The 16309-nt window shown below is 43.1% G+C and overlaps 2 protein-coding genes and 2 non-coding genes across 4 annotated transcripts; 1 reads left to right on the top strand and 3 right to left on the bottom strand.

Moving 5' to 3' along the window:
• Positions 1-1705: 1705 nt before the first annotated feature.
• LOC125532289 (RING/FYVE/PHD zinc finger superfamily protein) lies at positions 1706-16156 on the bottom strand. The gene is made up of 8 exons (XM_048696418.2): positions 15999-16156; positions 14787-15115; positions 14585-14670; positions 14270-14416; positions 14065-14167; positions 13112-13224; positions 12572-12686; positions 1706-2131 (listed from the first exon to the last, which is right to left on the bottom strand). Exons 2-7 carry the CDS (start codon positions 15061-15063, stop codon positions 12594-12596), a joined length of 819 nt encoding a protein of 272 aa, XP_048552375.1. The 5' UTR covers positions 15064-15115; positions 15999-16156; the 3' UTR covers positions 1706-2131; positions 12572-12593.
• LOC147964017 (uncharacterized) lies at positions 7627-9812 on the top strand. The gene has a single exon (XM_087526643.1). It carries the CDS (start codon positions 7661-7663, stop codon positions 8171-8173), a length of 513 nt encoding a protein of 170 aa, XP_087382769.1. The 5' UTR covers positions 7627-7660; the 3' UTR covers positions 8174-9812.
• Positions 9837-9914, bottom strand: LOC125532291 (small nucleolar RNA snoR117). The gene has a single exon (XR_007293972.1). It is a non-coding gene; the product is annotated as a small nucleolar RNA snoR117 (small nucleolar RNA).
• On the bottom strand, positions 11160-11237 carry LOC125532292 (small nucleolar RNA snoR117). Its single transcript, XR_007293973.1, has one exon. It is a non-coding gene; the product is annotated as a small nucleolar RNA snoR117 (small nucleolar RNA).
• Positions 16157-16309: the final 153 nt, after the last annotated feature.

Below are 16309 nucleotides of genomic sequence, written 5' to 3'. Positions count from 1 at the left end.
TTACCAATATAGCTCTGCATGGAAAGAGGGCCAGTTTCACCTGACATTAAATTTAATAATGCTAAAACTAAAGTACTCCCTCGTTCGGAAATAACATGGTTGTAGTTCAAATTTGAACTCAAACCACGACACTTATTTCCGAACGGAGGGAGTAGTTCTGTTAGCAAGAACTTTCAAAAAACCAGTTCCCTTCACCCATGCACTAGAAATATAGAACTTTCAAAACCAGTTCATTCCACGGCAACAATTAGCTTCATTCAACAGAAATTCAACTGGAGAACAGCTGAGCCGCCGACCAAACTTGATTTAGGTAGCCTTTTCCTCACTTAGAAGCGTCTGATAGTTGCTTGTCAGGCATGCAACAAACAGCAGCCCAATGCATGCATATTTATTTATTAACATCCAAATATAGAGACGACTTCTCACCTAACCAAGGAGAGTTCCAATGGGACTCCTTGCCACTCACTGGACAACTAACTGCCTAGTGCCTACTGGGATTCCTTGCTTCCAGGAAGGTCGCCGTCATCGTCGTGCGCCACCATTCATATCGTCCCATCCAGCAACTAGTAATTTAGGACATCAGAAATAAATGCCAATAATTAGGCCATGTTTAATTGCCAAATTGAGCACACATGGTTGCTTGTGTTATTGGCTCTTGTTACCCCCATCTTGCATTAAAATGGTTTTACCATTGCTTCGCAGTGCACACGTGTTGATGGAAGAACCCACATAATTAATTTGTCAAGTGCAACTAAGTCAAGGAACCCTATGGCAAGGCTGTGAGGTTGACCAAATATGAGACACTACTAGTAGTAAAAAATTGTGTTGCTCCTCGCATTATTAAAAAAGTGTGTTGCTTCTCCACTCACCCAACCAAGAAAAATAGATAAGGTAGCTAAATGCCGGGGAGCACACAGAAATTAAACTCAATTCAAACAAGGCCTAACATTCTTCTTTGCAAAGATATTTTTGTAACCCCTCATGAACGCAGATTTTTGAACCCTGGGTTGATGGACTCCTAAGGGCCCCATTACCAAACAAAATCCAAGAAAAAAATATGCTCAACAATTCATGGATGCTCTCTGTCTCTCTCTCTAAAAATCCAGTTCATGCAATGTATATATGGTGAGAGCAAAACAATTAGAAAACAAAGACTGGAAGGGCATGATGATCAAGTTCACGCAATGCTATAGGGTCATTCACACTTAGCATAGAGCTTCGTGCGCAAAGAAGATCAGTTTCGCTTGACATCATGATATTTAATAATGCTGAAACTATAATAGTATCACTCGCAAGAACTTCCAAAAATCCAGGACATTTAAACCATACACTAGAAATTTAGAACCTTGACTGCCCTTGCACATGCTGGTTTGCTAATGATCGCCACCTTCAGGTGTTTGTTGCATTATTAACAGTTCAGCAGCAAGGCACATACTGCCATACGTGCGTGTCCTTGATTTCAGTAGCGCATCACAAGTCCCAAGGTACTAGCAATCATAGAAAAATAGAAATGGAAGAAACGATTAAAAAGATCCTCCAGTACAAGAGCAGCATGTGCAGTGCAAATTATGATGGTGCAGACAGTTCAAGCAATACGACATAAATCTCTACTTCATTTTCTGAACAGGGATGCTAGGCGTACAAACTTGTGTACACCTTCAAGGATATCAATTGGTTCATCAATTTGATGCAAATAATCAACGGATGAAGCATGGCCAAGCAGAGTTGCAACATATGCACAATAGAGAACATATTTCCAACTTTAAATGTTACATTTTATTACGAACCTGGAAAAGGAAAGGAAAGAAATCTATCTAACAAAAAAAAAGTACATTCAGCACAGCATCCTAGCATTTCTGCAACCTCTCTGTTGAGAATGTGTGGGAGGCAACTCACCTTATTCTCCTATTTTGAGAGCAAACTACCCTACATGAAACAAAAAAGAAACATGAATTCTATTTGGTGGCTAGAAAGGAACGACCTGTTTTCCTTTTGAAAATATACACTTATGCGCCACATAAAGGCCCATTTTTCATTCCTCGTGATGGAAGTGTGATAATATTCATGCAACAACAGTCTTCCAAGTTATGCTGAAATAGGCTGGTTTCCCCATTTCATCATTGCCGTTTACCTGGAAAAAAATATTGGAGGTTAACTCACAAATATAATTTCAAGTATGGTATGCTTTAGCTTACATAATCTCTAGGCATTTCAGTTTTCAGTAAGTTAATTATTCTCTTGGTTTACTTAGCCATGAAACTTTGTACTATGATATACTAGATGGATAAAACTGTCACAACGGGGGAGAGGTCCACAGGTGATGAGGCGGTGTAACTGGTGCTAGTAATCTCCCCACAACTTAATCATGAGGGCAATTCAGACTTTCAAGAGATGAATTTGTGGTAAACAGGCTTGGGACAGAACTGATTCCTGAACTATCACCCCAACACATTTTTGGTAGCTTCACCAACTATGCCCATACTTAAACAGCTGTCCAGAAGATAGTGCCTTGTGTTGGATCACAGGGAAATGATATGCTCGGTCATCAGATGCATAGATACATCATCTCAAGAACATTAGATGACTTCTCTAGACACAATCATGGCACCGACCCATGACCATGACACAGTGTCACTGGAATAGCTGCAGCTGATGAGGGGGTCAGCTGTCTCACACCTTTTGGATGTGTTCTATCAAATTCTCAATTTGATGCGTTCCCATTTGTTGGAAAGTGTTGCAGCTGATGACTCATGACTCATAACTCAGATTACCAAGCTACGCTCTCTTACATTTTTGTTCATAAAAAAGTAAAAAGTAAAGAATTTGTAGGGTCGTGAACTGCAATATGATGACATGCCTAATGTTAGGAAGACTACTCATATCAATGTTTGAGTTGCTGCCATCAGACTGTATACAAGTATTGCAGGCAATTATTTGCATCACAAAAAAAAGAGTGAATCAAGAGAACATGTACGTGATGTCTACCACTCGCAACATCGAATAACCTTCATATACACGTCATCAGATATTTCAGGTCACTGTCAGGATGGCTACTGTTAATGGTCAAGAGTTTTAAAAATGGTTAGCAAGCAAGAACTGGCACTCATAGTGTGATCATATTGCCTTGTTAGATGAAAAGTGGGGACCTTTGTTCATGTACTTGCCATTTTTCTAAGACAGAAGGTAACAGTTAGGACATAGTAACAGTAGCCTGGAGAGGGCACATCGAAAGAACATTTTTACATTGTCAAACCATCTCCACACTTCAGGAGTTCGAGGATGATAACCTCACATGGTCATGCATGCATGAGGATGTACTGTTTTCAAGAAGTCTTATGCAAATAATGAGGTGAGGATGATCCACAGCAGGTCACCTCCTTTCGCCTCTAATAGGTCCCTGGTATTTCCCACAGAGGGGTGATAGAAGAGACTCACCCACCACCTCCAAGAAGATCCCTTGGTGGCCTCGGAGGGAAGAAACCCCCCTTATGGCCCAAGGAGAGGTCCATCTTCCCAGGGACCCAACTTTAGTTGGCCCATGGGACAACCTCCACCGGTAGACCCTACAGTCAGAGAACCCCCACAACATACAGAGCCAAGAACAAGTCTGCCCTTGCTTTTGTCACAGCGCCAAGGGGCATCCTACTCTGTAAAGGGCCACAAGCTATTGCAGTAACTCACACTTGTACAGGAATACACGAATAAGGACACCAAGAGCAAGAGGTGCCCCTCCAAAACGTGAAGCTTGGTGCATCAACGGGAGTGTTGTGCATTCTTTTGCACCCCAACCAGCATAAATTCCAATGTCACTTTCACTCTGGTGTCCTGGTTGCCAACCTAGGAGAATAATCATTATTGATCCATTACCAGCAGTAGGCTGGAAGAATGAATTGTCTACAGAAAAGAATTTAAACTCCAATTTCATGTTGTCTCAAGCAAATACAGATATCATATTTACTTCGAGGGAAATTGGTATAAAAAATACCAATACCTGGGATATACAAAAATCTGGAGGATGTCATTTGGGAAATCAAAGAAATTTATGGGAGGTGGAAAATAAAAAAGAAGACAAACTAATGGAGCACCAATAATTAGACCACCAAACAAACTGGTTAGAAGTTAACTGCTAAGAGGGAGATGCTTGGTTAGTGGACAAAGTAATATCTCCCCATATATTCTGTTACTTTCAGAAAGATATATGCAAGAAGTCTATGTCTATAAGCATACAAAAAGATGGAGCATATATTCTTGGCTTCAAAAGGAGGCAATGAAAATAGAAAGTTTGATTCAGGTAAGACAACTCATATGGGCAAGATTGTAATTTTGAAGTTCAAACTCCTTACTTCGCGTGACTTTGCATCGCAACTCAGTTGTCTCAATAATCAACATCAACTAATTACTTTTTCCTTTTTGTATTAAGAATAGTGACAGGAGTTCAGCTTAATCAATTAAGAGAGAATAGTAGGACCATTGGAGGTTCAGGTAGGAAACAAGATGACCAGGTATCTACAGGATGACAGTTCTGCAGACTGCAGCCTACAATTGCGGCAAAGATCTGAAACAAAATGACAAGGCAAGGCAGTCTAACTACTGGGTTAGGGTAGCTGAACTGCTGGTTGGTTTTTCTACTCTAGACCACTTGTCTGCTTGATCTTCAAGGCCTCGAGAACTCAGATGAGAAGGCTTGCAATAGCTGAAGCTTTTGAGAGGTGTTAAGTACTTCATATCTGCTCATTTTTCAATCAAGAAAACTATGTCACAAAAATGTTTGAGAAATCATACTACTGTTGGATTGATGCAAATAACCGTGTTTTCTTGTTTCTGGATCAAGTCAAGCTCATAATTCACCTTTAATATTCTCTTATGCATCTAATTCTGGGAACCAACCTTTAAAGTTGTTTGCAGTTTGCAACAGGTGGATGATCCTCAATATGTATGTGAGCCAATAGTTAGAAGATATTGCTAAAGTCCCAGGTATATTCAACCATTTGGTAGTCCCAAAATTAGCTTCTACGGTATAAGTTTCCTTCATCTTTTTACACGGAAAGAACAATGCAGAAATTTATTTTCATCAGTCGCTCATTTCCAGTGTTTGCATGCAGACAGCAACGCGGCCATGGATATGCAAAGGATTGGACCTGAATTCTTGTACTAGTATAGTAGTATGCATCCCAATTTCTTTGCTGATTCCATACTGAAATACGTTGTCAGATAATGTTTTTGCAGGACACAAGCTTAAAGCATCACTATTTATCCCTCCATTAGTTCCATACAGGAAGATTGGATTGTTGTTCTTCCATGTCCCAATAGTTTTGGATAAACAAGGTCCAAGGGATATGAGATAGGGCAATAACTTGTTCTCGACTCACTAAGCAGTGTACAGCACCGAAGGCGCTACAGAATTTAGCGCATCTGAGACTCTAATTTGCTGCCTCGCAGTTCTTAGATTCATACTGCAGGAGGTGTCGGAGATAGGAATGCAGAGGCCATACGAAAAGATGGCGCATGCATGATAACTGATGACTATCAACCGGGCTCGCTGTCAGCAACATACAGCGCTGAAGTCGCTACAGGGATAAATGCAGCAGAAACAGAGATCAACTACGGCAATAAAACGAATGTGTGGCAAAATGAAAACCAAAACAGATAAGAAACACATCAGACCTCAGACATACATTAGCAAATGTGAATACAACAACAACAACAACAACAACTAAGCATTTAGTCCCAAACAAGTTGGGGTAGGCTAGAGCTGAAACCCATAAGATTTCAAAACCAACTCATGGTTTCATCAAAGATATATGCTACGGACAAATTATTCACACCCCAGGCCCCAAAGTTATATCAATACTCGGGAGGAAGCTCATGGAAGAGAAGGAAGCAAGCCAAGAAACACATCTTACAATCATTTCTGGAGAAGCTCCAGCCAAAAAGAACTGAACCTAAAATGTTATCAAAATTATACTATTGTTGCATTGATGAAAATAACCATGTTTTCTTGTTTCTGGATCAAGTTGAAAAAGAGATATCATTTCCCCTTTAGTTCTCTGATGCCTCTAATTCTGGGAACCAACAAGCAGATTATCCAAAATATGTATGTGAATCAAGAGTAGTACTGTGGTACATTGTGCTATAGACTCTAGAGATAATAATAAGGATTAACTGGATATATACCATGGCAACTTTGGTGAATTGTAAAAATGCGATTACAGCTTTGCACTTTGGAAAAATGACATTACAATTATTCCATCCTCTATATAGAGCAGGGTGGACGAATTGTATTGGCATATCCCCAAAGTGTAAAATTGTAATGGCGTTTTCAGTTGACCAAAATTGCAGTGGCATATATCCAGTTAACCATATTAATTAAGTCAAAGGTATATTCAACCTTTTGGTAGCCCAAAAAACAGTTTCTACACCCTCCGTTCCCAAAAAAAATTGAGTTCTAGTTTGTCCTAAGTCAAAGATCTTTAAGTTTGACCAAGTCTGACAAAAAATATAACATCTACAACACAAAATTAGTCTCATTACATTCATCATAAAATATATGTTCATACTATGTTTATTTGATGTTGTAGATGTCAATCTATTTTTGTATATACATGGTCAAACTTAAAGAAGTTTGACTTCGGACAAACCTAGAACTTCAATATTTTGAAACAGACGGAGTAAAGCCTAAACCTTCTAAGGGTTAGACATTGAGCTATTAGGTAGTATGTACATCCAGAGTTCTTCGAGGATCGTTTTGTGCATAGTAGATCCCATACTAGTTCCATAATAAGATGCATCATCTGATAATGCTTTTGTCCGATATAAGGTTAAAGCACCTCTCTTGATTAAGATAACACTATTTATGATTGCATTAGTACAACATACTTGAATATTGGATTGTTGTTCTTCGGTGGCCCAAAGGCACCAGTGCATATGTGAATAAATTTTTTAAAAAAATTAGGGTGAATAATTTTCTTATTTAATTATTACTCCCTCCGTCCCATAATTTAAGACGTTTTTTTGACTCTAGTGTAGTGTCAAAAAACGTCTTATATTATGGGATGGAGGGAGTACTGTTATAAAGAAAAGGCCTTGTAAGCAGGAATGTCCCTAAAAAGGGGGACCCAAATGAAACAATTTTCCATATATTTGGGTAAAAGAAGGTAAAAGCATGGGACAAACTCGGCGTGCACGACCTTGGCCGTACCAGCCTCGCGCTCTGCACCCGCTGGTTGTGGTTCAGCCATACGGACAGCACTAGAGCATGGGCCGGCCTCGACCTGCAGTTCACCGCCGAGGAGCGTGCCTTCTTCTTCGCATCTACCACCATGCAACTCGGGAACAGCACGGTGGCCCTGTTCTGGGAAGATCGATGGATTGGCGGGCATTCTGTTTGCGAGATCGTGCCGCTCCTCTACGCCTGCATTCCCAAGCGTCGCCGCAAGGTCGCCGCAAGCTCAGGACCGTTGCAAATGGACTCCAGGCCAACCAATGGGCACGGTACATACACGGCACGATCGGCATACACGAGATCGGACAATACCTACAGATCTGGCAGGCCATCAACGCCACGACCCTCTCCGACGAGCCAGACCGCCTCATCTGGAAGTGGAACACAAGCGGCGTCTACTCCGCCAAATCGGCCTACCTCGCCACCTTCAATGGTTCCATGGGCTGCGACGCATGGAAACTCACCTGGAAGAACTGGGCACCCCTACGCGTCCATTTCTTCCACTGGCTCGCCCGCCTGGACCGGTGTTGGACAGCCGACCGCCTCGCCAGCCGCGGCCTGCAGCACCCCGCACGATGCCTCCTCTGCGACCAGGCCCCCGAGTCCATGCACCACCTCACCCTCGCCTGCCCATTCGCCAGGCAGACCTGGCACGACGTACTGCACTGGCTCAGACTCCCCTGCACCCCGCCGGACCGAGAGATCTCCCTCAATGATTGGTGGAGCACGGCGCAACATGACACCCCAATGCCCATGCGCAAGGGCCTCGCCTCCGTGACCCTCCTCGTCCCATGGATGATATGGAAGCACCGCAACGATTGCGTCTTCAACAGAGGTCAACCCTCGACGTCCGACCTGCTCACAAAGATCAAAGATGAGGCCGCCCTCTGGGCCAAAGTCGGCGCCCTAGGGCTTCGTGCCATCTTGCCGCAAACCTGGGACGTGCACTGATATGCCCCCAGACACTGTAATTCCCTCCTAGGAGGATTGTAACCGAGACTCCCCTCCTTTCCAAAGCAATGAAATGCAAGCCCTTCTTGCGTTTTCCCGAAAAAAAAAAGCATGGGACAGAGGGATGTGTAGACCGTAATGGCGCACACATGAAAACTTGTTCCAAAATCGCTCTCCGCGACATGGGAGTTTAGCGTGTCAGAGACTCTAATTTGTTGCCTCGAAGTCATACCAAAGAAGGTGTACGGGATAGGGATGCACAGGCCGTGCGAGAAGCCGGATCATGCATGATAACTATCGCCAGGGTCATTCTCGGCAACCTATATCACCGAAGTCGCTATTGAGTTTAGCACATCAGAGACTCTAGTTTGTTGCCTTCCTTCCATTTTTAAATCAAAGATATAAATGGACTACGGTGATGGAAGATAAAGATCAAAACCAAAATCAGATGGGAAAGAAACACAAGGGGCCTCAGAGATACATTAGCAAACATGGTTCATTAGAGATGTCCCCAAAGATAAATGGTTTGATGCCCGAGGGATGAAAGATAACAAAGGTTTCCGTGCTCCAGGCATTTTTGGAGAAGCTCCAGCCAAAAGTGAGCCTGCATGTCTGGGATATACTATCGGAAGAAAAATGTCTGATACATCATATTAAGTTGGTAAAGAGATAATATTTCACCTTCAATATTCTCTGCCTCTAATTCTGGTTACCACCAGCTCAGGCTTATGATAAGATATTATCAAGTCCCATAAAATTTAAACATTTGGCTGATGCAGCAGCGGGAAGGATGAACCAGGTGGTTTCTGGACGCCTGACCATCTTTATGTTTTTATGGTTATTATCCCATGATACACCACTAACTAGATATAGCTTGGCCAAGAGACAATTGGTGGCTGCTCTCAAACGAAAATTGTCGTCCATGCAGGCCCCCAGGAGTCCAGATGCAACTTCAGTTTCTCATGTGCTTTACTGGCTATCACAGATTTTATGATCGGAACTACTACACGGACGATACTCTGCATGATTTTTGGACTGACATACTCATGCATGGTTGGATCCGTTGCATCATCCAACAATCGGCTAAACAATGTCGTCCCTGTAACAACGCTCTTTTATGAAGAGCCTGTCTGTAGTCACACTGGTTTCGTTTATGTGTAAGCATTTTTTATCTGAAAAATGTTTCCTTCATCATCTTGTTCATTCACAGATTGTCAATGCTTCCCAGGTTCTTTGCAGCAAGGATCGTTAGCAGATCGCATACTGATAACAATCGTCAGAGAGTCTTGTTCTTGTATATCTTAAAAAATCTGGTATCATAAAACATGAGAACCGATCTGAATTAAAAGTGTGAGAAAAAGAGTTCGAGTACGTCGTACGCGAGACAGGACATGAAAACCCGTTCCCAGCTCGCTCTTGGCAACGTACAGCACCGAAGTCGCTACAGAGTTTAGCGCATGCCGTACGGGAAGACTGCGCAAGCTTGATAACTATCCCCGGGGTTGCTCTGGGCAACATACAGCACCGAAGTTGCTGCAGAGTTAAGCGCATCAGAGACTCTAATTTGTTGCCTTTCCATGGGCGCGCGACGGCACAAAAACAGAGATCGATAGGTAAAAATTCAAGATCGAAACCAAAACCAGACGAGAAAGAACATGAAGGGGGGCCTCAGAGATACATTAGCAAATGTGGATCATCAGAGATGTCAGATGGTACGGACAAATTGTTGACATCACAGGCCCCCAAAAAAGTAGATTGTGAGGCAACTATGAAAGAAGCAAACTCGTGATTGATAGCGTTGTTTCGTGGGTGCCTAAGCTCCAGCAGTTTCTGGAGTAGCTCCAGCCTTAGAATGTCTGTACATATCGTGATGAAAAATGTGATATTTCACCTTCCATATTCTCTGATGCCTCCAATTCGGGGGAAAGGCAGTTCAAGCTGTTTCCTGTTTGCTACAGGCATTTGATCCTCAGCATGTATAGTGTACATGATATGGTATAGAAAGAGGTGGTTTCTCATAGTAAACTGCTACCATGTATAACCAATAGTTGCCTGCTCTCTAATGAAACTTGCTTGTCAAACTAGTTTGGCAAGCTTTGGCTTGCATTGTTTCTACTACTACTAGAACTACTAGATTGCCTCATGGACGAAAGGACTCTGCCCACTCCAGCGCACATTAAACTGAAGAAAACCAGAACATTCAACCATTCTGGCACAGATTCTAATTCTGTTGCATTTCAGTTTGATGATGTGCTGCTGCCTGCAATAGATTTCAAAGGCTGTTGATGTTGTGGTATTTGAACTGTATCAAGGGTCTGTAATGAACTTAACACTGCTTTCGTTTGAATTGAAGTCCCCTTAATCTTTTCCTTTTTGAAGATAATGCAAGCATTTGTGTTCGTCCACTCATTTTCATTGTTGCCATGCGGTCCTGGAGTTAACCCTATGTCTTCATATTGGACTGATTCCAAACACAAGCACAAAAAGGGCAAGTAAACAGGGAAAGCACAACAAAAAAAAAATCAAAGCATCCATAGCCAACAATTTTTCTGTTTTTGTGGTTAAAAAAGCAAAGCTAAAAAGTGTGGAACAAAGGGATGCGCGAGCCGGACGTGAGCCGCCGAACGCATGATACCACGTTCCAAAATCGCTCTCGGCAACGTATAGCACCGAAGTCGCTACAGAAGCGCATCAGAGACTCTAATTTGTTTGCCTCGGAAGTTCTAACAAGAATCATTCATTCGTACGAACGTCGGGAGATGTAGGGGACAGGGATGCACACGCCGTACGAGAAGACGGCGCACGCATGATAACTATCGCCGGGGTCGCTCTGGGCAACGTACAGCACCGAAGTCGCTATGGGGTTTAGCGCATCAGAGACTCTAATTTGTTGCCTTTCCCATGGCTGAGCGACAGCAAAAACAGAGATCGATAGGTAAAAAAATTCAAATCGAAACCAAAACCAGATGGGGAAGAACCAGAAGGGGGACCTCAGAGATACATTAGCAAATGTGGATCATCAGAGATGTCAGATGGTACGGACAAATTGTTCACATCACAGGCCCCCAAAACAAAGAAAGATCGAATATTTGATCGAAACGCGAGGGGAAACTCGGGGAAGAAGAAACGAGGCGGCGGCGAGCGAGGAAACACATCTTGCGGCCTCGCCCCGTCGCGGCGGCGGCTTGTGGTGCTGGAAGGGGAGGGCATGTGGCGGGTTATATAGTGGTGCCCTTTAACCCTAGTTTCTTGCGGAACCAGAGAGCCGGGCTGGCGTTATCAAAGCCCAATAGGCCGCCCGCACGAGCCACTGGGCCCATTTTAGGTGTAAACTCCTAAGGGGAGAGGCCCAGAAAATGGGCCCAGCTTCCTTCCGCGTACCGCCGAGATGGCGTTACGGGAGCCCCATACGCCGCCCACACGCGAGCTACTGGGCCCTTTGTCATCAGCCGAGTTTAGTTGTAATACGGACACAAAAATAAGGCCTGGCTAGTACACAGCACATGGTACAGCTAGGAGTACCGCTCAAACCAAAAAAAAAAGGGTAGGAGTGGTCTTTGCTAGAGCATCTCATTTCTTGGACGCCCGATGCAGCTGGGCAAAACCACATGGTAGCAGTACAAAACAGTGAAAACCTTAGATATCACTCGTCGGTCAAGCACGAAAGACCAACAAGAACAACAGAATGCCCACGCGTGACGGCAATAGATCACTTTAGAACCGACCTGAACATGATCACTTAAAGCATGTACTGACCCTTCTTCTAAATTGAAGAAATGGTGGGCCGGGGAGACGGTGACATGTCTCGCCTGTGATGGCTGTGCTGGCCGGCCTCCAGCACAGCAATGGTGCAGCAGAATTTTCCTTCGCCCATGGAGCTTTGCAGCAGCGGCCGGGCAAAATAGGGGCGATGACAGGCGCCAATCGAAAAAGTGAGCACGAGGAATAAACCGAGGGGATACCAGAAAGATCTAGAGAGAGGGATCAGAACCTTAGGGACAAAAGAAAAAGGAGAGATGGATGGATGGGATCCATGCATAGAGTGGCGTTGCCATTTGATTGGAGGAATCACCCAGCTCAGCCCAAATGAAATTACACGACGACGCAGCACGGAGCGACCAGAGCACAGGATTTCCGGAAGCCTTGCGGTCTGGAAGGGATATGGAAACCCGGTACTAGCTGCTTACGAAATGATAGAGAAAAGGGGGCATTTTTGGCGTGATAATGGAATGGCCATTATGAAATTTGAACCGTGGAAGGGGATGTTTCTTGCAGTTTTTTGTACGAGCCGTTACATATACTTCTACAAGCTGTAGAGAGTGATTTCTAGACAAGTAGAGAGTGCACCCATAACAACTAAGAGAATGCTGTAAATCAACAGCAACTTAAACTGCCAACCTGATGCTATATGCGGCTATGCTCAATAGAGTCCCAGCGTCCTCAGCTCCGTGACATGGCTAGGATCAAGGTCTGCCACTGGATCAGCTCCTTCAAGATCCTCTACGATATACTCCTGCCATAAGAAGAACATCACAGTATGAGCAAATCTTTTAGCATAAGTTTATCATGAGAAAGAGAAGGTGCTACAAATTTAAAAGTTGTAATACTGAGAAGCTATTGTTTGCCAGGATAAGGAAAAAAAACAAAGGCACGTGTAACTAACAAGAAACACCCAAAAAAATCATCTCACAGGGACTTCATGCTCTAGTATAGCCCACTGGGATCATGCAAGATACAGAACCAATTGGGACACTCTATGTTGAAACTGGCATTCAGATTTTCGCAACATATCAGACTGTTGGTGACTAGAGTACTTGGTGGCACAACTAATAATTCATTAATCAGTTACAGAAACAGTTTATTAATCAGAAAATGCACTTCTTGGGATGGAGATCAATCAACAAACTTGATGTTTCTGTTTTTCTTTCTGTCACAAACCTTGGTTAACTCTTGCTTTGCAAGAACATGGTAGTGCCGTTCGGTGATCCTCTGTCCACATATTATAGCTATGAAGAATCCATATAGCAAACCAACCAAAATAACAGCCAGTACTGCAGTTTGAGAAAATATTATAAACATTAGGAAAAAAATCTGAGCAAGTGCTTCAGACACGGCACAGACGATGCTAATACTTGTACAATCACAAATGCTATGCTAAATGCCGACAGCAGATAGACAAATGTCATTACATTCTCATCTAGCCTGTATTGTCTTTACAATTTACATATGCCCACCAATTTACAAGCATGAGTTATTGTAGCTCCCATTGAGTGTGTAGGCTTATCTCTATCAGACATGATTGTCTACAATTTGAGTAGTTTAGACGATCATCTGAACTATGAAAAGAAATCCATATGACAGGTATTTCCATGCTTGCCCAAAGTACAAACCACGCTTAGATAACCATGCCTCATCCTATATGAAATGTACTCCCTCTGTAAATTTGTATAAGACGTTTTAGGTCACTAGTTTACTGACCTAAAATGTCTTATAAAAGTTTACAGAGGGAGTACTATGTATGTTTTGTTTGAACTCAAAGGACCAAAGGTGTTGCTGGGACCATAAATTACACAATGATGATCTATATCCTCATAGATACAGAAATACATATCAGGCAAGCATAAGACCATTTGAACACCATATATCTTAATACTGGCCACAAAATTAAAAATGGAAGATGCAAATAATGAGTGGCTTATTTTAAAGAAGTAGCCAAACCATATTGAGAGCACTGAATAGGAAGAAATCCAGTACTAATAAATGGCATAGTTATCTAGTTCTCATTCGACATGTTAGGTAAATGGCAATTCAAGAAATTTCTTGAATCATAGACAAAGATATTTTGTAACATGTGCAAGGATAGTAGACATCACTATGAAAATTGAACTTACTTGCCAATGCATAAAAAGCATAAGGATGCTGTTCATAGCCAAACATTTCTCGCAGCTCATCTCCATAAAATCTGTATACCAGCATACCCAATAAAACAACAACCTATCAGGCAAAAAGAAAATAAATCAACTTGGTAACAAAACAATCAACTGGGTAAGAAAATTAGTTCATGGCACTAGACTATGCAAGGTGTGAACATCTTACCAGTTGTACAATGAAAAAGATCAATGTGTGATCTCTAGCAACCAGAAGTTGAAACTTGAGCCTTAACCACCATCGATCTGGAGGAACATTTGCACGAAGTAAGAATGCTGCCCGACACTCAGTGCAATGTGAAAATGCAAAACCTTCCTGGGTGATGTGTAACAAAGAAACTAGGTCAGAATGAGAATAATGTAACGATAATGAGTGTTAGCATGTCAGGTGGTTTGGGTGGATTTCAGGATGATTGAGCACTTGAGCGTCAACTCTACACTCTACAAGTGCAATGTAAATGATAAAATGCTCGTGAATCAATACCTTTGTTGATCTCCAGTTATCAAGACAGGACCTATGGACATACTTTTGTGTGCCCTTGCAATTGCATGGTGCAATTAAGTCATCACCTGCTTGCAGCAGAAATGCGACATGGTAAACAGTGATTTAATATAAAATATAACAAGGTATATAAAAGATATAAGAAAAGGGTATTTCAGGTCATAGTGTAGTGTGGACTGTGGACCTTCATTATCAAGGCAAATCCGGCATTGTGGAAAGTCTTGAATGACAAGATGGGTATCTTCATCCGCATCGATATTGTGGTTTTCATCCTCAACAATCAATGGCTTGATTTCACATGAGCCCAGATACTCGGTGGAGCTTCCTGCGGTGTCAGATTGCGAAAATATCTCCTGCGAATCTGACGTTGCTTCCTGGTCACAAAGGGGCACCAGCTGTGTCCCTTCGTCATCTCGGGTGCCATGTGAAGCCAACTGCATTATGAACAATACCCAAATCATGCCTGGATATCACTGAGGAAACATGTTGCCGGTCATATGATAAAAGCAAGTCCTGCAGGATAATGAAGTACCAGTCAACTATAAATAATAAGCATGATTTTGAAAGAAAGGGTGGAACAAATTAATAGCTAGATATAATAACATAGTAACACGACGTAAAAACAAAAGGCCATTTAGGGTAAATTCCATGAAATTTCGAAGTATGGATACTGGTAAGTGGTAACCTCCTCTTTGGTTGACAATGAAGAACATGCTATTGGGCATGTTATCAGACCACATGCTATTTTTAAATATTTTCTTAGCAAATGTTTTTAACAGTTTACATTTTTACACGAACTAGAAATTGGTTCATAATGGAATCCTGTACACTGAAACATGGAATGATTGATGTCCTCTGCTGGGTTTCTCTGCTTGGGACTGTTCCATTAGCATCCTTAATGACCATATAGAGTGCAAAATCAGTTATGGTCCCAAGTTGGGGGGACTGTACATTGTTGGCTTTAGGTACCAGTCCCAACAAATCCAGCGCACGAAACCTGGGAGCATCAATTGAGAATTCAAAACAAGCAACAGCCGGCAACTGTGAATCAACGACTACAAGGGCTGACGCAACCCCCCTCCGAGTGACCCAGTAAAAAGCAAGGAACGAAGCCAAAAGGCAGGAACCGAATCCAATCCCAGCAGCGCGTCGCCGCGGCGGATTCCCCGCGGCTCCACAGCGATTCTCGGGCCTTCCCTAATCACCACCAAGTGGTACACGGTAAACGACAACGACGGCGACCACGAGGGGCCGCGCTGGGCGACGGCGCGGCGCGCATTCGGTGCCGCTGACCGACCTCGGTCGTCGCCTCGACGGGCTCCCGTGGAAACGAATCCGCGATCCTCCTATGTACGTAGCACGGGGGTGTAAATATGCAGGGCGGGCCGCGGCTTACCGGTGCAACCCCGCGGCAATGGGGGCTGGGGCGCGGCGGCGGGATCTGAGGGGGAGTGGCCGGAGCGCGTCTACTCCGGCGGCCTTCTGGAAGGACGGAGACTGACCGGAGGGGGAGAGGGGTGGGGCCGCCGTGGGAAAAGAGGTGGTTGGTTTGGTTCATTCGGTGCCTCGTTGGTCTCTTCTATTCGTGCTATTTTTTTACGTAAAATAAAGGATCTGTTTAGGACACATCTAGATGTGACATAATTATGTCACATCTAAGCTCATGTACACTCTGTTCGTAATTTATTTCTTTTGTCTTAGTTTTTT

This window comes from Triticum urartu, chromosome 6A (genome assembly GCF_056163025.1).
Source record: "Triticum urartu cultivar PI428250 chromosome 6A, HENAU_Tu73, whole genome shotgun sequence".
Taxonomy (NCBI): domain Eukaryota; kingdom Viridiplantae; phylum Streptophyta; class Magnoliopsida; order Poales; family Poaceae; genus Triticum; species Triticum urartu.
Note: the sequence above shows the minus strand (reverse complement) of the source record. Positions and strands in the feature narration are given on the sequence as shown.

What these genes read in the sequence shown, in the direction of transcription:
- LOC147964017 (XM_087526643.1), top strand. Translation starts at nt 7,661, where the DNA reads ATGGGCTGCGACGCATGGAAACTCACCTGGAAGAACTGGGCACCCCTA.
- LOC125532289 (XM_048696418.2), bottom strand. Translation starts at nt 15,063, where the DNA reads ATGATTTGGGTATTGTTCATAATGCAGTTGGCTTCACATGGCACCCGA. An exon ending in GATTTGCCTTGATAATGAAG is followed by an intron (nt 14,671 to 14,786) that starts GTCCACAGTCCA and finishes TGCTGCAAGCAG; the next exon opens with GTGATGACTTAATTGCACCA. An exon ending in ATAACTGGAGATCAACAAAG is followed by an intron (nt 14,417 to 14,584) that starts GTATTGATTCAC and finishes CACATCACCCAG; the next exon opens with GAAGGTTTTGCATTTTCACA.